Source organism: Charadrius vociferus, unplaced genomic scaffold (assembly GCF_000708025.1).
Source record: "Charadrius vociferus isolate BGI_N301 unplaced genomic scaffold, ASM70802v2 scaffold472, whole genome shotgun sequence".
NCBI lineage: Eukaryota > Metazoa > Chordata > Aves > Charadriiformes > Charadriidae > Charadrius > Charadrius vociferus.
In genome coordinates, this window is record NW_009647735.1 from 352,723 (window position 1) to 376,768 (window position 24,046).

A 24,046-nucleotide genomic window follows, 5' to 3' on the forward strand; every position below is an offset into this window, starting at 1 on the left:
CAGTCAATGTCTTGACCACAAACCAGTGGTTTCTTTTTGTTGTTAACTGTACAACAGTTCTCAGTAAAAATGATCGCACCATGAATTTACAAGATGCGGCTATCCAAGACAATGTATTTTGTCATTTACTGTGGCTAAAAGTGTTTTTGGCTAGATGCAAATATGCTGAGATGTCCTGGGAAAAGTAGAGGTGGGGTTGACATCGATGTGGAAAGAAGCTGAGAATTACTGACAGATCTGGGAAACATCTGTGTTCTGCTTATGAAGAGTAAACAAACGAAAAAAAACCACCCCAAAGTGTTTTATGAAAGCTCAGCAAGCAAAAAAAACCCAACCAATCCCCAAACAGAAAAGCCCAAAACTGAATAACCCAGCCTGAAATGAGAAAGGGCAGAGTCCAGTTCTGGTTCAAAGGCAATTATAATTTTTTAGTCAGAGCCCAGTGCAAACTGGGATTAGCTATGGCTAATACAGGGGAAAAAAAAAAAATTTAGACTGACTCAAAGGCAACATATGTCTCATTCTCCTAGCTCATTAATCCTATATCTATCATATATGCTTAGGAACAGCAGTTCAGAGTCAAATTCCTTAGGGCAACTGATAACTCCTCTTAGGAAAAACCATTTAAGGAATTGGTAGTTTGATACAGTCCACATTATGGATAGAAAATGAAAATAGGTGAGAAGCTAAAAAAGTGAGAAAACAGGGGGAAAAAATGTAAGAAAAACTGTATGTAGCTGAACCATTATGTCATTGCAGAATTTGAAGGATGCTTTCTGTTCGAAACATGGCAAAACTGCAGAATGCTGCAGATGCAATTAAGATATTATTGTGTTGTATTTCCTCCCCAGGTATCAGAGAAAAACAGAGCCTGATGAATGAAAGACAAATTTGAAAGCAAAAAAAGAAAAAAGAAGACAACCTAAATACAGACATACTGGAGAAATCATCAAAAGGAGACGTAGTGACTGAAAAAATCAACAGGAGCAATGAATTATCATTGCCAAGGAAATCTTGACTGCTCTATCCAAATGAACGGACTGTAATAGTAAAGACTTACTCATTCCTTCCAACACACAGCTGCATTTAACAGTCCTCATGGGATGCAAGCAAAGGACAGCATTCTCCAAAATGGGAAGGCAGCCCCAGGTCTGACACGCAGTCCCGTTGGCTCCTCCTCTGCTCCCTCCCACCAGTTTGAGATGACCAAATCCACCTTTTTGTGGGATGCCACAGCTTCTTTTCATGCCTCTGCCCAGATCTCCTTTGCCTATTTGCCTAGAACTTGTTGTACTGTAGGTCTTCAGCTGTAGCTCTGTCCATACCCACAGAAAGGCGCAAACTTGGCATTCATAACTGGCAGTGTTCAGCTTCAGTGGAGTCCAAGCGCAATTAGGCACTTAGTGCAAGAATGACAACTTACAAAAGATCTTTATAAACAAATAAAAAACCCCAAACCCGAAACAGATTATGCTTAGCTAATGTTTCTCAGGAAGGGCTGAGATAAAGCTGCTCTGTTTTCACGTACAGACATCCCTGCACCTCTACCTTTGGGCAGGGAAATTAAACCAACTCCCAAGACTTTATGCTGCTCTCTTAGACTCATGGAAGGTAGTGATAGGAGCATAATCTTCTCATGTCTTTTCATTATTCCAATCAACCAGTGAAATACTTGTTGTAGATGCTTTGATTTGTAGGTACCACCAGTGCTGTTTCTGATCTTAATGAAATGATAAAATGATTGTTTCATAAGCCTGTTTTCTCCCATGAATCATTCTCCTTGGAGTCCTTTACCAGACAGGAGCTACCCAGAGTAGACCTGAAATATGAATGTTGCTGTTGATCTCTTGGTGTTAGTTGTTGATATCATTGCACTCATTTTTTTCTCTGAACAGGTTTACATCTTGATACCTAGGCATGTGCCGAGCCCTGTGTTCATGCTTGTAAGGCCTTTCACTGCACCAGTCCAGCACGATGTTGGCAGCCGTGCACAATTTCTGGGGATGCAGACACCTGCTAACCTCCAAATATCCCATTTGTAGCACAGTCTTGTCCTACAGAGCATGAATAGAAGGTGTTTCCATTGCAGTCCCACTGTTCTCTGTTCCTGTATCTCCTAGCCCTTCTTTACCCTCTTGGCTCCTTTACTGCCTGGACACTGGGGAGAGCTTTCCAGCCTGGATTGCTGTTAGCCCCGTGGCCGGCCAGCAGCACGTATGGCTGCTTGGGCCTCAGCCCACGCATTGCTGGCTGCACACACTTGATTATTACTTTGAAGGATGGCCAGTGAAGTTGTGAAGGTTTTCATCTTCCTTCAGCTGCAGTTGGCTTTGGTTTAGGGCAGAAGATACGAAAGCGGCTTACAGGGGATTAGCTTTGGTGCCAAACCCCTACCAGTACTTTGATATATTGAGTTTAGTTGACTTGCTTTGACTTCTGCTCTTGTGTGGTTTGATCTGTGCACCAATCTCATTTGTGTATGTTAGCAGTCTGGCCTTATTCTTGTCAAGTTATTCCTAGTTTTTAAATTTAATTAAGTTCTCTGTTTGCTGAAACCTTTGCTGTTATCTACCCAGAAGAAGTGAAAGGGGAAGCACAGCCTTATGAAGCAAATGTGATGAAGAACAAGAGTGGAGGTTGCTGATATTTGTTAGGAAGGTGTTTTCCAGTCTCGGGAATCCCCCATGGAGTTAATTGGTTTTTGTGTTCCAGTTCCCATGAAGATGCTTGCCCTTCACTCTGCAGCCGTCATGTGCAGGGTGCAGCAGCCTGCAACATCACCAACAATATGTGGGACATCGGCACACCAATGGCTTTTGAAGCAGCCTCATGTTCCTTCCAGCCTTTCTGGTGCCCGCTTCTCTGTCTCTCCACGTGTGTTAAATCATGATGTGCTCTCCTACACTGGTGAGCAATGGCACGTAACGGATGGGAACTCCTTTGGTTTGCTGAGAGGAAGTACTGCAAACATGCAAATACCTGAACTCAGAACCGTGGATCTTCCCACACCAGTTTCATGAGCTTTCCCCTGCTGACCCAGGCACTACTGCACTGTACAGTTATCATACCAGCTGGCTTCGGCGGGAGGGTGGGCTGTGGGCACGGGAATGCCCCAATGGTTCCAATACAGGTTGAAAATCTCATTTCCTGACAGACAGCTTTTATATTTCAGGTAGGTTCCCAATAGCGACAACCTGAGGATGTACAAGTTCACACCACTATCGCAGACTTGCATTACCACTACTCTTGTAATTCGATTGCCAATACAAAGAGGGACTAGTCACCAGCATGTAAGAGTTGAGATAACTCTAGCAGGTAGCTTCTAAGCTGATTTTGGTTCCCTTAGTACGATGATCTGATACTAGAAGACCCTTATGCAGAGAGCTCTAAAGCCTGTTAGTTATATAACCTTTACATTTAGTTGGATCTCACCACATTGTGCCAGTCTTTTCTTCTCCAGGAATACTGCTGGGCAGTGAGGAATAGCAGTTAGCATAAAGCTCCTAGAGGCACACAAAGGATGTATTTGATACACTGTGCAGGTAAGAAAAAGGAATCACACGTGCAGGCGTGCTGCAGCTGTGACAGGGTTTACTCACGGCTATATAGACCCCCTCGGAAAGAGAACTTTTGCGAGCCTCTTGGACAAACTGGGCAAAGAAATTAAAATCATCACTGACAAAAAAAAGCATGCATCCCCCCCCCAGACCCCTCCACCACAAAATTTTCTTTTATTCTCTCCAAAAGGCCATAGGTTACTGGATTCTGTGTGTCGAGGGATTCTGAACTGCAAAGGATGGCAAAGAAGTTTTAGCAAAGACAACCGATGGAGCTATTTTTAGTATCAGCTGCATGGAAAATACTTCTCAGAGGTACTCTGTTAGAGTAGAAGACATATTTCCCTCTTTTTAGTTTCTGCTGAAAAACAGAACTTCGAAAGTAAATAACAATAACAAAAGAGCAATGGTTCTGATGGGGAAGTATTCATGGCTGGTATTATTGGCAAGCCCCAAATCTCCCATGAGAAAATCTTCTGAGTTTCATCCGATTCCAGAGATTTGAGGTGCTCAGCTGGTATGAATAAAACCTGGGGTGAGCTTCCAAGGTTTTGGGTACCCCAGACTCCAAAACATTCTAACATTTCCTTTCTCTTTCTGCTGTCAGAGAGGACTATTTTTGTTACTGTAGAAACACTCGGATGTGAATGTTTTCAGTTCATTATCTGTTCACAGTTTCAAGAGCCCACGGAAGGGAGGGAGTGTTGTGGGATGTAGTCAGTGATGAACTAAGACAGAACAAGCCAGCTCCTCTGTTAGAAAATGCTCCTGTTTTGAATTAAAAACCTATCTATTTCAAACAGAATCTGCCTCTCTTTTGGGCAAAAGTAACGTGTGCATCTGTATTGGGACCAGAGGAAATTATTAACAACATGATTTAACTATGCCATGTAATTGTAGCTCTGTAACAGTGAAAGAGTCATTAATGAGCAATGATATTTCAGTTGCCATGCAAATGCAGGCAGATAATTAGACATTATTTCTCACAGTGCACCCAGTTTTTACCTGTTCAGTATACCCGCTTTTTCTTTTTTTTGCAAGGCAAAAAATTACTACCATCTGGGGGCCCAAATACATAGATAAAAGTACAGAATTTTGAAATGTTTGCCAATCTGTGTTCCTCTTTTTGTTATCTGAATCATAGCATGCAAGAGGATTTTAGAATAAACAACACATTTATGTACTTTAATCTGCATATATACTTTTCACTTTCTATTATAAGTCATTGTACTCCTTTAAATAAGCCAGTCTAATTCTCCATGGTAAGACAGACAATCAGGATACAAATATTTACTTTCTGTTTGTCCTAGTACAACTTTTGACCAAACTGATATAACTTCTTGGCAGTTATCTTTCACTGAATATCTGCTTTTCCATACTATGAAGGCTTGAGTTGACAGCAAAATAAATCTGCTGTCCGTGCTGTGATATGAAATCTAACTCTAAGTCTTTCTTTCAGGCAAATGTTAATAATTGTATAATATTAGGGACACTGATAATAATTTAGATATGCAATTGTTTTTCCCCTGGTTCCCACTAAAAGGCAGTAATTTGTTTCACTGGAGATTGATTTTTTTACCTCATGTGACTCCTTCCCTTGTACATGTGGGAAATATGCATATCTAAAAAACCCTGCTTCAAATATCCTATGAACTAAAATGCATTCATGCTGTTATTGCCTGGTAAGACACATAGTAGCAACTCAGTTTGGATTTTGGAAAAGAACTCCGAAAGGAAGCAGAAGCATGAAAAAGGCACAGCAACATGTCTCTACATGTGTTTGCCCTTGCATGTAGAAACAAGCTTCCTAACAGACACACTTGGAGTTATTTTTTGCATTAAAGCCACGAGAGCATGTGTTGCTCCATTACTCATTACATAGGGGCGGCAGCGCTGGCACCGACGTGCCGCAGCAGCGAACGTCCAGGCTGCTGCTGCTGTTAAACCCTTGTGCCTCCCAAACCGGCGGGGAGGCTGTGCGGACTGCAGCAGCCTGGGGCATCCTCTTACCAAGGAGGATGCTCCACACGGATTTCTCATTTCTAAAGTGGAGGGCACACAAGTCATGCTGCAGACCGGTCTGGGGAAGGTCCGGGAGTAATCAACCGAGAGCGGCGCAAATATAGCTGAGGTCAAGCCCCTTCTCTGAACTCCAGGAACTGAACTGCCCATGCTGTTCCGTGGGAGCCAAGCTCTCCTCTAACATAGGTAGTTACAGCAGTGGATATTTCTGGCAAGCTCATTGTTCTGGTAAGCAATAACCAAGAGCGAGAACAGTCTTAGGCATGCTATGCAAATTGAAGTTTTACCTACATAATAAGGGCAAATAGATCTATAGGGAAAGTACATCTGTAACCAGTATAACTGCCTGCAAAATCCCTAGAGTAAGTTCAGTTTTATCAGCAGAAAAAGCCACTTCCTCACTCTTTGCCTGCAGGATGACTGATATGCAATACTGGCAAGCAAGGTTCAAACCTACCATGCTGGCTGTACCATAGTCCTCTTTCAGTGCCAAGCGTGCATGGTTCTGGACAGGTCACTTAGAAGTTTTTTGAATGTATGCAATCTTCTAGTTGAGCCTTACAAAAGTCCAGACAGCAAATATCTTTCGGTTTCAGACAGGAAAACGTTATCCCCACTTTGCAACTGGATAAATTTAAGCATGAAGAAAATCAGCAGAACTATTCTGAAGGTGCTATGACTTGTGCCTTTAAATCTCTTGCTTGGTCCTACATTTCTTCTATTATAATCTGCCCTAAACCAGGCTGCCACAACATTTTATGAGTACAGAGCAGCAACAGTAGCTGCATCTCTTCTGTATATAAGCCTGTTCTTAAGTATGCAGCGTATCTTCACAAGCACCCTTTTTTATTGTTACAGTTTACTTTTGTGACTGCAATGTTTCACATACCAACATATATAAGCGCAGCTATGATTAACTTCATCTCACCTTTCCGCAGAGATTGTGGATTTTGCTCAAATCAGTCAGGTCTATTAGTGACAACTGAGTGAGGGATTGAGGGATGAAAGCGTTACAGATGAAAGTTCACGCAGACAAGAGAGCATCTGCAGAAGAGCTGATAATGTTTGTTTTCCACAAATACTAGTCGGGTCAATCAGTGAACTGTTTCTGAATTGCTGTTCCCAACTGAGGCTCTGCTTAGCTTGCCAGGCTGCAGAGTATTGTGCGGTGATTTAATGTTAAGACAACTTTGTGATTGGATAAATTCCAGCAAATATGTTCCCATTGCTGATGAACAACTTAAAAAAATCAGCTAAACAGGATGTACTGATAAACACTACATCAGCCAAAAGCTCACTATTGCTTTTCATGAAGTCCATGTAAATAATTTTAAAATAAACATCTGACAATCTTCCAACTTCTACCAACCTCCTTTGACAATTCATGGAAATAGGACCGTCTGTAAAGCACAGCGCTGCATTTCGGGTGGTGTTCACTGTCGATCATTCTTATTTGAATCAGAGCCATTAGGTTTGGGTTTCTGAGCAGTATGACATCAACAGCTATATTGTCCCCAAGTCAGGTAGTAGGTGTGGTGTTGTTCTGCTTCACACTCTTAAATCGCCACAGAACAGAGTTTAATTCTGAGCTACAGGGAGAGTTGTGTGCTGCAAGCCAGAGGCTGATCTTGAAGAGGCAAAGCAGGGCAGATCCCTGGTGGCTTTCTGAAAATCTGAACAATTAGATCCTCTAAGTGGGTAAAGTCCTAGCCTCACTGATGCATCTACCCCCTGGGATAAGGGTGAAGATGTATTTCACCCCATTGCTTGAAACAAGTTCTGAAGTGCCACCGTTTGACATTGTTGGCAGCGAGCTCCAGCAAGTGTAAACTGAGCTGCTTGCTTATTTAGTTCAAGTGAAATGTCAAGCAAGGCTCACACGAGTGCTATAAAAAGCCATTGGGAAGTTGGACTTCATCCGAAAGAGCACTTAGCAGGAGGTGACCCAGAGCAATCACCTGCCGAGGCTCACACACAGCAATGACTGCCTACAGTCCCTCGACCAGGAGGTGAGAGCAAAGCTGAACTTCCCAGGGAGGAGTAAGCAGAGACCTCAGGAGTGTTTCCGTGGTCAGCTCGGAGCTCTGCTTGGGGAGGAGGAAGAGTGGGAGAGGAGGAAGGGGTGCCCTGCACAGAGCAGCAGGCAGCTCCACTCGGAACCTTGTCCTGCAGCAGCCTGAGAGGGGTCGAGCCATCCCGGTGGAGTGGCCGGAGAGAAAACACTGAGGAAGAAGGCACATGAACCCAATTTTGGGGCCACTGTGCGTATGCTTGTCCGGGACTCAGCGGAGCGGAGCCGGGAGCCCGGCAAGCAGGTCCCAGGGGAGCAGGTAGGGGCTGCGAGGCGGGCGCCCACCCCAGCGCGGAGCCGCAGGCAAAGCAGCACCTTGGAGCACGCCGTGATGTCATTCAGGTCGCTGTGCACATGTAAACACGGCCGGTGCGGTGCAGCCGGGACACTCCACTTCCTCCTGACGGCACGCTTGCACTTCGCTGGGTTTCTGCCTGAAAAGGTAAGGCTGCTTTTAAGCTCTCTTTGTGATCTAGAACCAACGGTAACGAGCCTATGCAGTTTCCTATGAAAACGTTGAGCTCCTCGGGCTTTTTCTTAGGGGTTGGCTCTTGCCAGGAGGAGATTTGTGGCACTTTGAGTCTTGAAAAAGCAGCAGTCCTCCTTGCGCGCCAATCCTCCGCGTGAACACATGGAGGAGTTGAAACAACGGCTGCATGAAATTGCTGTTGCTAGAGAAAGCAAAATGTTACGGCGTGGGCAACTACCGGTTTTCCAACTGTTCTCCAGTGCCATTACTAGGGACAATTTCTTTGTTTTGCCTGATTTCTCAGGGAATATCTTTGATTTTAAAGTCATACTTGACAGTAAGGGAAACTTGTGAATCTGTTTTTTCTAATGGTGATTTATATTACCATTAAAAAGAATCTCCATGCTGCCGGTCCTTGTGCCATCCAATGCTCTTTGAATTGCAAGAGTAGGAAATTACTATTAGTCAGGGGGACACAATATGACAAAAATAGCAAGATTGCTTGGACTTGTTTTTGTTAATGAGAATCCTGAGGCAGTTTTAATGGATAATTCAGACTGCAGTCACCAGTCTGGATTAAAATTTAACTTACTTCACGGACTGAAGCTTTTAAACTGTTCTTTGTAAGAGGTGGTTTACGGATGGGCTTGCATTCACTTGCACGGGCAGCTCAGCTCTGAAGGGAGCTCAGCAACAGAGCACATACGCAGTTTGGCAGTTATAGACAGGATTCATAGTGGGTGGACCCTGAATCTGAAATTTCTTAAACTAAATCAAAAGGGAGTCACACCGAAGGTGAGTCAGTATGTCAGAGCTTGCTTGCCACATGTTTGTGTAGGAGAGGACTTCAGCAGCAGGCTGGAGCAGTAGGATGTGTGAAGTAAGAGTGTGATTTTTTTGCAAGGGCATGTTTTCTGGTGTCAAGTGAAAGTGCTGGGACCTTGGCTCCAGTGCAAATGTCACCAGCCATGGGAATTGCATCCATGATGCCAGTCCATCCATGGGATAGCCCTTGCCCATCCTGGAGCAAGCGCTCCGGGGAGGCTGCCGGCATCCTGCTGCATGTGCATGCCCTGCTTCTTCAGCTGCCAGAGCTGCAGAAGTGAGAATTAGACTAGTGTTGCAAAATGAAAACACCTCATGACAACACATCAGTCAACCCAGATCTGCTCTTTTTTGTGGAAGAAGAAAACCAGAAAAAGTACCCTTAACTGTAGAACATTCCACTTCTGACTGTGAAGGTTTCACACCGAAGTGCGAGTGCAATAGTGCGAGATGTTCACAGCCATGCAATGAGGGCAGAGTATAGAGGCATTTGTATCTTAATCATATTAATTAACCCGTCTGCTGATGGGCATGCCAGAAAGATCCAGGACTCTGGAATGACATGTGCTTCTCAGTCCTATCAAGATGAACATCTTTTTCCTAGAAATGCCACATTTAATTTCCAAATGTCCAGCTACGAGTAATAACGTGTATACATAAATTATGCCCTTAGTGCAACAGCCTCAGAAATACAGACTCAAATTAAAATGTAAAAAGCAGTAGTGAGCTAACACTGTATTTATTTACTACTAACTTTTTTTTAAATTTCATATTCTGAAAACAATGTTGCAGTAGGAGCTGTCCCCCTGTAATAGGTAAATAAGCATTGATAAAATCTGATGGAGCTTTTCAGCCTTCTACCTTTGCTGTACACACATCATGCAGCAAATGACTGTGCTTTCTTAACAGCTTTGGAGACCTAATTTCAGACAGACATTCTGTGGTATCTCTGTATGTCTGCTTTTGTGCGCAGGTGGAGAGATAAGGGGACAGTATAGGACTAAGCTTCAACCAGAACAAGAGAAACAGGAGGTAGGGCAGAACTACAATCATTTTGTAGTCCCCTGTGCATATGCCTGGGGGCATTTTGTCTAAAGAGATGGCTTAATCTCATTAGAGTTTTATGACTTTGTAATGAAGTCATTCATTCTCAGAAAGTGCCCTGTTCTGAAGAGCTAGCAGGCATCACCCATGTATATATTAATCGTGTTAATGCTTTTGCACTGCCAGCCAGGTCATCCTGCTCAGTCCGCTTCACTGTAAATGGCCTGACCCTAAGTTCATTGAATGCAAAGGGGAGGCTTTTTCTGACTCCATGGGCCATACGTCTCCTGTTCATCAGTCGTGCTGTCACATTTGCTTAGGTGGTGGGGATGGGACATCACCTGCATTTCCACAGGCTGGACTTTATTACCTTTTGCTTCCAAGGTTCAAAGCAGTTCCCTGCTCTCCATCAAAGCACATCTTTTCAGGACGCTTCTACCTGTAAATACCAGCAACACGAGGACTTCTCCAAGCAATATTTTTTTTCCCTAACATCAGTTATTCAGCAACACAAGAGTTTTTCAATTTGGGATCACCCTAGATGATAGCAACACAAACTCATGAGACCATAATCACGCCACAACTTCTGCCTCCGGCCACTCAGACGGCCTTAGTCCCTTGGGGGTTAGAAAACTACCTTAAAGAGGAGGGCAAAGAAATGAAATCTTGATTAACTCTGACACCTTGTGGACAATTAGCAGACAAAGACGAAGCCCAAGGGAGAACTTCTCCATGCTGTGGGCTCCACCATGGTCTCAGGTATGCTGCAGCCCAGCCCTGTGCTGGTCTGCATGCCTGCACACGCTTTGCTGCAGTCAGAAAGTGAAGGCTGAATTCTGATATCAAGCATGTGCACTCAGCATCTCCCTCATGTTACAGTAGACACATCCTGGACATGTCGGTTTACCCTAAATGGCTCCATTCAGAGGCCAGTTTGACTCAGCAGCCTGAACTTGATTATTCTGATTGCTGACATTGCGGTCTGGTCCTTAGCTGTCACATGAAATGTAAATAAGGGCTAACTGTATCTAGGGACCTTAATAAGCAAACTGACTGTTATGACTCATTTGAACTGAAGAACACGCATCTACTGGCCAGCATTTAAATATGAGCATGTCCCTAAAATAGAACATTTTGCAAATGTGCCTAATCCTGCACGGTTTCAAGGGCCATCTAGCTCTCGTGGTTTTGGAGGAGCACCAGCCAGTCAGCCTAACCTTGACATCCAAGGGAAACCAGGCAGCTAGTAACTTTGAACGTGGCTCTTTAGTGGCTTCTTGGCAAAGTGGGTGGTCACCTGAAGGGACAGAAATTGGGCGTAGCGAGCAGTGCTCTTAATGGAGACAAGGACAGCACACAGCATGTCCAGCTAAAGCTGCAGCCGAACCAGATGGAAAGAGATCACAAACCTTCAGAGTGCCAGAAATTCACAGCACTCTCAAGAAATGGAATATAACCCAAATTCACTGCTCTGAGAAGCAATGCCCTGAGTGAACACCCCAGTGCTCGAGTCAACTGTCCACTCCCTGTTTCAGTGCCCTGAGGAACACTGGGAAAGGAGAGCAGGTGGCCTCCAACGTTGCTTCCCAGACTGGTGGAGGTAAGGCCATGAGCCAGATGCATCTTTCCCCCTCATTTCCAGCACCTTCTGAGCCCTCTTCCATACTCACGGACATGTTCCGGCCTTGTGATAGGACCAAGGCTGTGGTGTCCTGGAATGGGGGCAGCTGGGGACACCCCACTATGGAACAGAGAATCTCATCCCGGAGCTGCCTTGGGGTGAGGGTTACTGGGAGTGAATTGCAGACTGGAGGGATTGCCCTGAAGGGACAAGACCAGCCTGGGAGGTGAGCCCTGAGGCACCTGGCCTCCAGGCTCTCGTGCTTTCTTGGTGAAGGAAGGGGATCAGGTAGAGGGTTTCTCCACTGCAGCGTTTCTTTGATGTTTGGTGCAACTAAAGGATGTAGCCCCGTTGCTAAAGCTGAGGGTGCTGCAGGAGATAAACATGCAGACCTTGCTTTTTGAAGACCGTGAGAAAATGACAGACAAGTTTAAAAAGAAAAGCAAGAAATCTGGCAGCAGCATCTGTTTGGGGAACCCGCAGGAGCAGTGGTTATGTGGTCCTGCTCACCACCAGCCCCAGCCAGAGCCACTGCACCCGCCTTAAGGGTGGCCTGTGTCCCATCCTGGGACCTTGCCAGGTCTGGGTGTTTCTGGGGCCTGAATTAAAACCCTTCCATAGCAGCCTTGAACAGTGTCTATACGAACTGCCAAGTCCAAGTACCGCAGCGATTAACAAGCTAAAAAAACAGCTGTGTTCTTTGTCACTTGAGAGCTCTGAACGCTACTCTTTTTTTTTTTTTTTTTTTGTAACATGAAGGAAAAAAACATTAGTAACAGGGTACGAGTTACTAATATCTACCTACAGAGACACTTTTTCTGGCAAATGCCCCTTGCCAGTGGTGCAGGAAATGAGTCAGAAGGAATGAATCAGTGTCTGCAGTGCCACATGAAATAGGAAGCTGATATTCAATTTTAACTGTTGTATTAGACACAGGAGGGAATCACTGTAATGAGAATTGTAACCCTATGGGGAAATACCTGATAGAACCAAACTCCTCCTGCCTGTGTTGCCTTACTGAAGACAAGTCCCAGTTACAAGAGCTGACAAAAGAGAGGTGGCCCAACAGTTCAACATGTGGCATTTAGCCATTCCTACTTGTCTGAATCAAAGGAGAGCCAGCAATTGGAGGCATCTAAAAATAAAGTTATCTGACGGTAAAAAGTGTTAAACTGAGGCTGCTACGGTGATGAGAAATGGAAGCTGGTGATCTGATTAGGTCTCTGCTTGTTACATTAGCTTAAATACATGGCAGCAGACTTCAGGAGCACTGGCTGCATTTATAACAATCAAACTCCTCAAGGCCACACTCCCTGCTACCCTTTTCCACATGGCCTGTCCCTGTCATGCCAGAGAAGGTGGGTCCATGAGGTCCACTGATGAGGTCAGGAGAAATGCCACCCGCACAATGCCTAATGTGCAACTTAATGGCAGGTATTAATCAGTGGTTGGCACCACATTTTGATCATTGGGCCATGTGGTTGCTCACACACAGAAGTTGGGCTATGGCACACCTTACTTCCATGTACTCTGCTACCCAGAGACCGAACCACAGATGACCTTGAGCTGCCAAAATGATAGGCAGCTTCTCCTGCTCCTCTATTAGCAGTACAGCACAGCTTTGCCCATGCTTATGGCACTTGGACAGCCCAGCAAGGGGACTGACACAACAGGAATGGTCCCCCACCTCTATGTGAGTAGTGGGAGACCTCTGAAAGGGCAGCTTTTAGGAAGACAGCAGGTTTTTATACAGAAGACATTTCCAAACCTCTACTTTGTACAGAATAGTCAAATAGGAAATGCAAATGTGAATATCAACAACTCTTGCAGTGCCTGTGCCTTTGTAACACCTGTTTTTGTTCTCTACAGGAATGACCCACCCGCCCTATACCACAACAGATGTTTCCAGCAGCCCAGTCATGACGCAGAGCAACCAGACCTGCTCCAGTCACAACATAACTTTCAAAAACAGCCTGTACGCAGCCACTTACACTATCATATTCATCCCCGGCCTCCTGGCAAACAGCGCTGCCTTGTGGGTCTTGTGCCGCTTCACCAGCAGGAAGAACAAAGCCGTCATCTTCATGATCAACTTGGCCATGGCCGACCTGGCTCACGTCCTCTCGCTGCCACTGCGAATATACTATTATATTAACTCCACATGGCCTTTTGAGAGATTCCTTTGCTTACTGTGTTTCTACCTGAAGTACCTCAACATGTACGCCAGCATTTGTTTCCTCACCTGCATTAGCATTCAGAGGTATTTCTTCCTGTATCAGCCGTTCAAAGCCAAGGACTGGAAACGGCGGTACGACATAGCCATCAGCGCTGTGGTGTGGCTCTTCGTTGGGGTAGCATGCTTGCCGTTCCCCATCATGCGCAGTTACGGCCTGCCCAACAATACGAATACCTGCTTCGCAGACCTTGAAGTCCGGCAGATCAGCAGCAAGGTGGCCACCGTGCTCATGACAGGCACAGCGGAGCTCTTTGGTTTCATCGGCCCGCTCATCATCATTTTATTCTGTACTTGGAAAACAAAAGACTCTCTTCGGGGCTTCCAGATACCGCTACAAAACAGCGGCGAGAGGCGGAAGGCTTTAAGGATGGTTTCCATGTGTGCCATTGTGTTCTGCGTGTGTTTTGCACCATACCACATCAACTTCTTTTTCTACATGTTGGTGAAAGAAGGAGTCATTACAGACTGCTTCCTGACTACAATCACGCTCTACACCCAGCCCTTTTGCTTAAGTCTTGCAAGTCTGGACTGCTGTTTGGATCCGATCCTGTATTTCTTTATGACTTCAGAGTTTCAGGACCAGATATCAAGGCACAGCAGCATGGTCATCAGGAGTCGGCTCATGAGCAAAGAGAGTGCCTCATCAATTAAAGAATGACAAGAAAGCCAGCTGAAAAGAATTAAGATATTTCATATGAAGTCTGGGACTGTTCTGTCATACTCGATTACCAACTCCATTGTGGAAGATCCTGCAAGTTTATTCGGGGGAGTTCTGTGGCAGTGTTTTGATATATAGAACCCAACTGGCGTGACTACACCTACAGCTGTGCCACCCATGCCTGACCTTGCTGGACTAGAAAAAATACAGGAGGGAACAACAAAGCTTTTGCTAGGAAACGGTGGAAAAGTCACAGGAGTTTTTCTTCTTTTTCCCCAACTCCATGGCTCTATGATCAAGCCAAAGACAATCCCACATCGATGCACTGATATCCACTAAAGTGTCTTCTCTGCTGAAAACACACAACACATACGAGAACCTGAAAACGGCCAGTAACAATAAATGGCAATTTTGGTCTCTGCACTCAGGGCTGCAGATGCGGGAAGGTTGGCAGTTTGCTTCAGCAGAGCAGCCCCGGCTTTGAGCGCATCCCACTGGTCACCACACTTACCTCTGCTTCACCTTCCCTGTGCTCCCCATGCCACTCTCATTCACCATTTCCTTCTCACCGAGCTCTAAGTTTGCTCCTTAATTGCTGACGCATCCCGTAACTTGCACCTACAGCTGTTGCAAGACCTTCTGCAAAACAAATTCTCCCGACAGCTACTCAAACACCCCAGAGAGCGGGACCTTCCCTTGCTCTGAGTGACTTTCTTCCCTTCCGAGCTGCCCCCAGGGGCAAGGAGGGCATCCGTACACAGCCTTCACCTTTGGACCCCGAGGGACAGGACCACTGGGAGGGCGCTGCAGGCTGGGTGCAGCTGGACTCGGCACCAGTGCCGTTGGATTTGACAATGCTGGTGGCACTGTGCAGGTCCTCACTCTCTTCTGCATGTGGCTTATTGGGCTCAGAGGTACCTGCAATGGATCCGCCCTGTGAAATCTCTGCTCGATAGGTTCATCTCAGATGAGAGAGGTGTCCTTGCCAAGATGATTTCACTAACAGAGCATAGGCTAATTTCTTAAGTAAACTATTCATTGTTATTTTTTTCCACCAGCTCCTCTCACGATCCTAATGTTTACAGTTTTGTAACTTTATCGGCTATGAAGATATGAAAAGCGGTGACAGGAAAGGATGCCCCTTACTTTAAATTAGTGACAGCTCTTTAGCCAACTTTATCCACTTTGTGCAACCTCAAGGGTATCCTCGTGATACTAGTGATTGTTTTGGCTAATCACAGGCACTGATTTATTGCTTTTGAAATCATGTGTTTTTTCAAAAGGAATGTGTACAATTCTCAGTAAGCACCAGTGGCAGCATCTTACAGGTTGCTGCAAAAATAGAAGTAGTACCGGAAACACTTGCTAAGTATATTTTAAATCTAACTACTTAATTCCCAAAATTTTTTCTACATATTATGGTTTCCCACTTGATTGTTTTACAATAAAATGGGAAAAAGCAAACAACAGCTAGGTTCAAATAACCGTTACACTGGAGTTCCTCTAAAAGGCAGCCAAGCCTTACTGATTAAATTCAATAAGCTCTTGTAGTTCTCCTCCCATTTGTAAGATGATGATTATGGGCTACAGTATGATGAACTTAATCTTACATGTAGATAAGTGAAAATACAAAAATACACCTGTCTTTCACAGACATAGTATTATTGCAGGTTTCTCTGGTTTTCTGGTGAGAAAATGCAGAATAAGCAAAGAGTCCATCTCCCACTGAAGTCAATGGAATGCGTGTTTACACACTGCAAATAGTCCCTTTAAAAACGTGACCAGAGCCTGGTGCTCAGGTACACAGTTAAGCATGCGTAAGGAAATTTTTGTCAATTTAGCGGTTTTCCCATAAGCTAGATGCTATATCAATGTCAATGAAGGAGACTTTAGTTTCAATGGTTGTTTTGAGGATTTTCATGGACCTTGATCAGCTAGAACATGACTGGGACCTGTTTACCGTGATTTCTTTCTCATATGATTCTCCATTTATCAGGTGAAAACAAGTTGAAGGCACTGTTACGGTAACTATGTAGCTTGTCCTACATTTTCCTTTCCAAAAACTGATGCTTAAAAAATAAATGCATTTTTTTCTGAGTTTCATAGTTATCACTTATACCTAGAAAACTGAATGGGATCAGCTCCTTCTTGAATCAGAGTTCAAGTGATGGAGTGCATCAGCTTTCATTACTCTTAAACAGATCACTTCCTTGTCTACAGAAAGGTTTAAACCCCACTCTAATATGACTGTGTTTATTTTTATTTTGTTTTTTAAAACTACAACACTTGCATTGGATGTAGAGGTATTTTGGGAAGAGGAAGGTCCTCCCTGGGAGCAGCTGTGCTGCTGGTGCTGTGTGACTGGGTGGGTAGGAGTGACTGCTATCATCCTTACGTACAGGCAGGACCACAGAAACCGTCTCTCTCTTATCTCATTCAACAATCATTTCGCAGATCCAAATCTATATGGCTTTAAAAAAGCACTCACACCATTGACAACAATATTGGTAAAGCAGAAATTGGTCACTATAGTCCCCTACATACTGAAAGTTGTAACACAGACCCAGTGTGGAAACACCTGCTCCAGCATCTGAACATCCAAAGAGTGATGGTCGCTCTCCCACCCTTAACCACAAATTCGGTGGCTGTATGAGGGATAACATTCCCCGTCACCACGATGGCATCCCCAAGCACCACAGCTGCTCACATTCTCCCCCATCTTCCTGCCTCGCTCACCCTCTGAACTCCCCTTACACCACCCCAAAACAGTCCTTTTTACATATGGCAGCCCCAGCCTGTGAGGAAAAGTCACAAGCTCAACACTTTCAGCCTTTCAAGTCAAGTCACTCTGATGTGCAGCAGGTTAGGCAACCTGGTCTAATGGTCTCTTCTGGTGTGTGGGAAAGTGTATTGGTTTTGGCTGGGATAGAGTTAAATCGGTTGTGTGGTGCTTAGTTGCCGGATGGGGTTAAACCGCGACAGAAAGTTAGCCAAGATGGTCATGATGGTGAGACAGCCTAGAGAGCAACAATTCAAAGTAAAAAGACATCAAGAAAAACTTGCAATTTTCAGAAAGCGTGTAGAAAGTCAAAGGCCATCAGTTCCACAAACCCATATGTGAAACTCAAATCTTTCAGTTCAAGTCCTCAAAAACCTCAGCAGAGCGTCTCAAGAGAAGAACAGGCAAATCCACCATTACTGTTGAGGAGGACAGAATTACAGCTGCCCTCGTGGCTGGGAAGTGCTGGATGCTACACAAGACCTGGGGCTGCAGGTGCTGCCTTTGCCTGCCAGCGCTCTCACGCTTTTAAAGGCACAACGTGCCCAGCTCTGGTTCCTGTAATTCACCCCCTTTCCTGTGACCACAAAACATGTTTATTATTTTGACAAGAGGAAATTCGATTTCATGATGTTGCTCCTGGATTATCTCTTGTGCTAGACTCACCAGCTATGAGAGGATGACACCTTTCTTAGACAGACACAGAAAGAATTCTTTTGACAGAGATGCCACAGAAAGGCAGAAGTTAACCGAATCAAAAGGCTGGGTACAGCTGCGCAGGTTTGTGAAGGATGGATCTGAAGGGCTCCACTGGTACCTGGTGCTGGAGCAACCCTGCATCAAGCCTCACCCCGAATGGAACTGCTCAGGGTGGAAACCCGGTAAGGCCTCCAAGCCACCCAACGGCCGTGCATGTCACCCGATGGCACAGCCCTGGGCAAAACTACAGCGTGACATATTGTCCTTCCCTAGCACATGAGCCATTCACCCATTCGCAGAAGAAAATGTGTTTCTTTGCACTGCCAGCAAATGCTCACCCCATCTTAACCGGTATCAGAGATCTAGTAACACCCCTCCTGCCTGAGAAAGGGCCCTCCCGTGCTTGACAGCAAACGTATTTGGAAAGAAACGCCATGGGATTTTATGTCTTTCCGCAGCCTCAGGTTCTGAGCTGCAGGATCTTGTGAGTACCTCAGCTTTATTTTCTTTCCTTAAATGAAATTACCAGCTCTCTGCATAGAGAAAAAACAAAATATCCTGTAAATGCAGGGTAACAGCTCAACAACCGGGAGCCAGCTCAAAAATATGAAAACCCTTCATTGTATTTAACAGATTTCAGGGCTGTGACTGGTACATTCTGATCAAAACCACCGAGTCTGTGCCTTAGCTTGAAAAGGTAGGGAGTGATCGACAATTATTTGCCATAAAATATATCAAAGCTTCCAAAAATGCTGCTCCCGTAGAGGCCACTGTGCAGTGGTGAGGAAGATTATGTGCCGTAGGGCCACGTGCCGACAGCTCCGTTCACGCCATAGCAAGTCTCTGCACAAGGGTGAGTTGCTTTGTGTGAACAAGACCCCCTCCTGAATTGCCCGCTGTTTTTCATACATCCTTCAGGTGCATCCTGTCAGATATTTCTAAATGCTGAGCCCTTAAAGAGATGCTGATCATATGCATTTGGCCGTCTGCCCACAGGATACCAGGCTAAAGGCAAAGACGACCTTTATCTGGAGGCCTTAGATAAAGTCTCATAGTTATTTAAAAATGCCTTTGTCTTCTGCCTTTGAAAGTATAACATTGCATAGCATAAAATGCACGTTTAGTATCAGTAAGGAGCCAGAAGAGGAGAAATGCTAAACAAACATACGCACGCAGCTGAAGAAGAATGGAGAGGTTGATTAGTATAGGCGGAGAATTGAGGCTTGTCAATCAGTCAGCTTTTCTCACCCGGGAAGGCTGCGATCTTCTGCAAAAGTACTGCAAACACCCAATGAGCAGAGGAAGGACTTGACGCGGTTGGGAACCCCGAGGTGGGAGTCTGGCCCTCACTATGGTCTGACATCCACTGACCTCTCCTTCCCCAGCAGCCCTGTGGTAAACACGTACCTAAAAATAGGGCTCAGAGAGGGCTGTGTAGGGCGCTGGATGTGTGCTGTGGACACAGAAGTAGGATGTCCTAGGCAGGATATCCTGATGAAGCAGCCACTTCACTTTGGGATAAACCTTTAACCTCTGGAGAGGGATGGGGAGCCGTGCCAGCCTCCCTTCTGTGAATCTGCGAAGGTTTTACAAACACACAAGCACTGTTCATTCTTCCAACGATCAGCAGCAGCTGCTGAAAAAGATGCACAAGAAGAAAACCTGGAGTGATAAACAGCTCTTGCATTTTCCAGATCACTTTGCTCTCAGCTGTGACAAGAAACATGAGGCTTCACAGGTAATTATTTGCTAGCAGGCTACGTTTACATGATGGCTAAGTGGTAACGAAGAAGCCCATAGACCTGTCTGTACAGGCTGGTATATAAACTGGTCTTGCCTTTGCCTTCGTGAGGACGTTGAGCAACAGATTTAAGTAATTGCGTCTCCACCGACCACAAGTCAAGGATCCTCTTCGTTCTCTATACTACTGTCGTGAAGCACCACTTCGTGGCACGGGAGTGCACTCAGGTCCCCGCGGTCAGCGTCGCTGCCAGCACGGAGAAACCCTGGCAACTGCGCAGCCGGCAGAGCCGGTGGGCTCCGCTGCTGTGGGGAAAGATGCACGCCTGATCCCAGACCCTGAGCTGGTGACTTATTCTACAATTAAAGGTTATAATAGCTTCCTTCTTTCATTTCTCTTCCATAGTTATGTTTCTGTTAATTTTGCGGGGTCATTGGACCAATTACAGAAAATAGATGAATAGAGCAAGAATAGTTCTATTTATACGTTACCCACAGTAAGAAAGGGAAAGATGCCAACAGCCATATTATCTTTGCAAGCCCTGGGCCATAACATGTGACATTGTATATCACCTAAAACTGTTCAGCTGGAAATGAGGCAGCTCGTAGTAAGTTACACTACAATATATGCCTGCCAGTTTTCAGCAATTCAGAAAGAAGATCTTGCTTAGCAGTCAGTAAAAGATACAAAAATTTTATATATATATATATATATATGAAAGGGATTAAGGGAGGAAAAAAAAGAAAATAAATTTGGAATGATGCACATGAAGCTTTTTTGGTTTTTTTGAACAACAGTATTTTGAGAAAATCTCCACTTTAAACCATCATATTATTTCAGAAATATAGTCTAAACCCTTAGCTTTAGCCTATAGCCTTGACAGTCTGAGGCTAACCAAACTTCCAAGAAAATGAAGGAAAATTACTACCTTCCAGTAACTTACACTGGCACAGTTTTCAGTTTTCCTTTAGCGAGCACTTATTGGAAGATACTTGCTTCTGTAGTTTATAGTTTTCAGCAAGCAAATGGCAAGTGAGTGTGTATAAAAGCAGAAGCAGCTCAGCCGAAGGACACCTTCCCCTAACACAACTTATGTGCAAAGAGGAGGAAAGAAATCCGTGTCCGAGATCTCTATCGCCCGGCAGTTGGATCAAACGACGTCATCGTCTTCCCAGTTGTTTTAACGTCATTAGCTGTACACGTTTTGTGTGGTGAAGAGAAACAAAATACAGGATTTCCTGTTCTGCAGCCACTGTACCGGGCTGCAGATGCCGGGAGGATTCCAGCGCTCCGAAAACATGTGGAAGTTTAACGAGGAGTCGCTGGGGCTGGGATTGCTGCGAAAATCGGTAGGAAATAAAAGCAGAAAGCTCGCTCCTCCTGCTCTCTAGTATGGATGTCGCCCCCCCGAAGGATGGGAGTCACAGGAAGGTAAGCTTGATTTCTGCTGTGTGCTTTCTTTAGTAGATTGAAACGATTGCAGTTTTGAGCAATGTTATCACTTTTTTTTTTCTTCCTTCTTCTTCAAGAGATCTTATCAGGCAGAAGCTGGTACAACATCCTGAGCAGCTTCTGACTGTGCCCACGTATTTCTGCCTCGCTCAGCTCCGAGGGGTGGGTGAGCAGAGCTCAGTGCATCCGAGCAGGCTGCTGTGTGCGGCAGTACATGCAGAAAGCCTGTTTTACCAAAAATACTTCATCTTTTTTGTTACTGCCAGAAGCTGCCATAACTGACCAGCTCTGTTTACGCATTTCCTATTAGTGCCTAGATTAAACAAACAAAATTATTGCTTAAAACACAAGTGCCAGAAAGCCTCCACTACTTCAAATCCAGAGCTTATTTCAAGCCAAAAGTGGATTTTTTTTTTTTTTTCCTCCAGACTGCTTTTCCCTCCAGCATCCCAGGCTTGAGCAGGGCTGAAGGAGGCAGCTGTGCCCCAGTCCCCCAGCTCTGGGGTTCCCGCAGCCGGGGGCTGCCCCAGCCACCCCTGGAGCACAGCTCTAGCCTGGTTTCTCCAACCAGCCCATGGAAAAGATGAGGGCGAGTTTGCCAGCGAATTTGGGAGTAGTAAATGCAATACCGCAGCAGTGTAGGGCTGGGTGGGGCGCAGGGTGATTCAGAGTAGCCAGGCGATTTCCAATAATGACAGCCACATACGCCTCCAGGAACAGATACTGCTAACATACTCAGAAAAAAGAAACATCAGTGTTTTAATAGCTGCCTTAACCTCCTAATTAATTGCAAAGTTACTTGATGTTTAATGAATAGCAGTGCTACATCCGCAACCGGTGGTCTTTCCCCTCTGGCAGGGATACCAGTCTCCCCTCTGCAATTTCAGCACGCAGCTGGATAAAACACAGCTCTGCCACTTAAAAAAAGCCCCCCACCCCCCTTCCTCCTGCCGGTGCATAAATCCATGCATGCATGAAATAGAAAGAGAAACAAGGAGTAGCAGGGAATGTTTTGTACAATCTTTATGAAGTTGCTAAAGAAAACCCCTGCCAAAGTCCCGGGGAGCATCCCTGCCCCAACACCGGCATCACCGACACCAAAACACAGGGGGACTGACCTGGAAGGGCTTGGGGCAAGGCGTAAGCAGGAGGGAAGATGAAAACTGAAAAACAATAACAAATAAAGAAATTCCACCCTTTCAGGAAGCACTGTAGTGAATGAGCAGTGGCCTGAGCCCAGGCCGGCAGCGTCTCGGCACGGAGCTCCCCGCTGCTTTCTTGCCAGGTGCCCTGACAAGCGCTGTCACCGAAAAGCTGAAAGCCACAGGCACCAGGAATGACACCTGCCTCTCTCGCCGAGCAATAGGCACTCCTAGGGAAAGCCAAAAATTAATAATCGAGAATACTAGCAAGGAGGCTCCCCATGGTCACATCTCCCAGGACAAGGTTTAGGATTTGGGTTGATATACATGGCAGGACAGGGACACTGGGTACTCTATAGTCCTTTTCACAGGCCCAGACCCACAAGTGCCATCTCTGTTTCTGCAAGGCCATGACAACAGCTGGGCTCAGCTGCATTACCCATGCTCCCAGACAGTTTTCCCTCCCTATTTTCTGCAGAGATGTGAAGACAAGGTGTCCTGCCAGCACTTTTCCAAGGTTAAGCATACTTGGTGCAGAGGGCACCGGCCAAAAGCAGGGCTAGCACTGAGCACGAGCCCTTCATGGGTTTTCAGGCAGGTGAGGAGCATGCGAGGGTGCTGCAGGGACCAAGGGCTTTGTGTCCCACTGTCCTCTCGTGACAGATGTCCCTGCTCCCCTGCCTTGTCCTGCCCTGGAGAAACTGGAAACCTCTGACCCAGGGCTGCTGGCTCGAGCAGAGTCAGCAGCCAAAAGGTGCACTAGCCCAGCAGCCAGGGTTTCACTTCAGCCTTGCTCTTTTGCAGCCAAATCCTGGAGAAATCAGCAAGTGGGAGAAGGCAGCTTGGCAAAGGCTCAGTTCGGAAGCCAGGGCACTGCGCAGGCACACAAGTGTGGGTACACGCACCGACCCTCCTTGCATTGGAGGTGCAGGTGGGGGCAGCCAGCCGAAAGGCTGCTGGCTATATTTTTTATACACGCACACTCATATATATATATATTTAACATTCTTCCTGAAACTGAAAACCCCTCTGAAAAGCTGCCTCAGTGAGGAGGAGCAGGCTAGAGGAGCCTTCACCCCACACCTCAAAGCAATGCCAGGCTCTGCACAAAAGCCTGGTCCCCACCACAGGCAATTAGCTTTTAGAAACCCATCCCTGTGGCAAACAGCACCACTGGCTGCTGTTTAATTAAATACCAGTGTCAAGGGGCTCAGTGGCAACAGCAAGAAGTGCTCATGGCTCTGCCAGATCAGGCTCTGGTCTCCAGAAGGGGAAGGGCAGGCTGCCTGACACCTCGCAGGCAGCTACAGGTTCCGTTTCCAAGGGGAAAATTACACTTTTTTGTTGTAGATGATGCTACAGGCCCTCGGTTTGTAACCTCCTGCTGCCACATCGCCTCTTCCCGAAAGGGCCGACCGTTTCCCTGGGGGGTCTACTCACGGATGGCAAAATCCATCAACTCTCTGGAGAGCTGCACAAGTACCTGTGAACTCCCCATGACCTACTAATACCTTCAGCACTGGCTGGGTGAGGCGAAATGGGTAAATGGATGAAAAGAATTTCTGATCTAACTAAAAGGCAGATGTATTTATCTTCCTTCATGTCCTGAACTGTTGCTGGAGAATAATTTCTGTTGCTACAACACGATGCCTGCACAATGTGCCATGAGTGCCGGAATTGAGTTAGCAGGACCAACAGAGCAACTGGCGTGTGTTCGGCCAGCTATTAGC

The 24,046-nt window shown here is 45.7% G+C and overlaps 1 protein-coding gene across 1 annotated transcript; it reads left to right on the forward strand.

The window, feature by feature from the left end:
* Positions 1-13,480: 13,480 nt before the first annotated feature.
* LOC104283567 (putative P2Y purinoceptor 10) lies at positions 13,481-14,641 on the forward strand. The gene is given in 1 exon segment (XM_009881766.1): positions 13,481-14,641. A coding segment is annotated over 1 exon segment (1,161 nt).
* Positions 14,642-24,046: the final 9,405 nt, after the last annotated feature.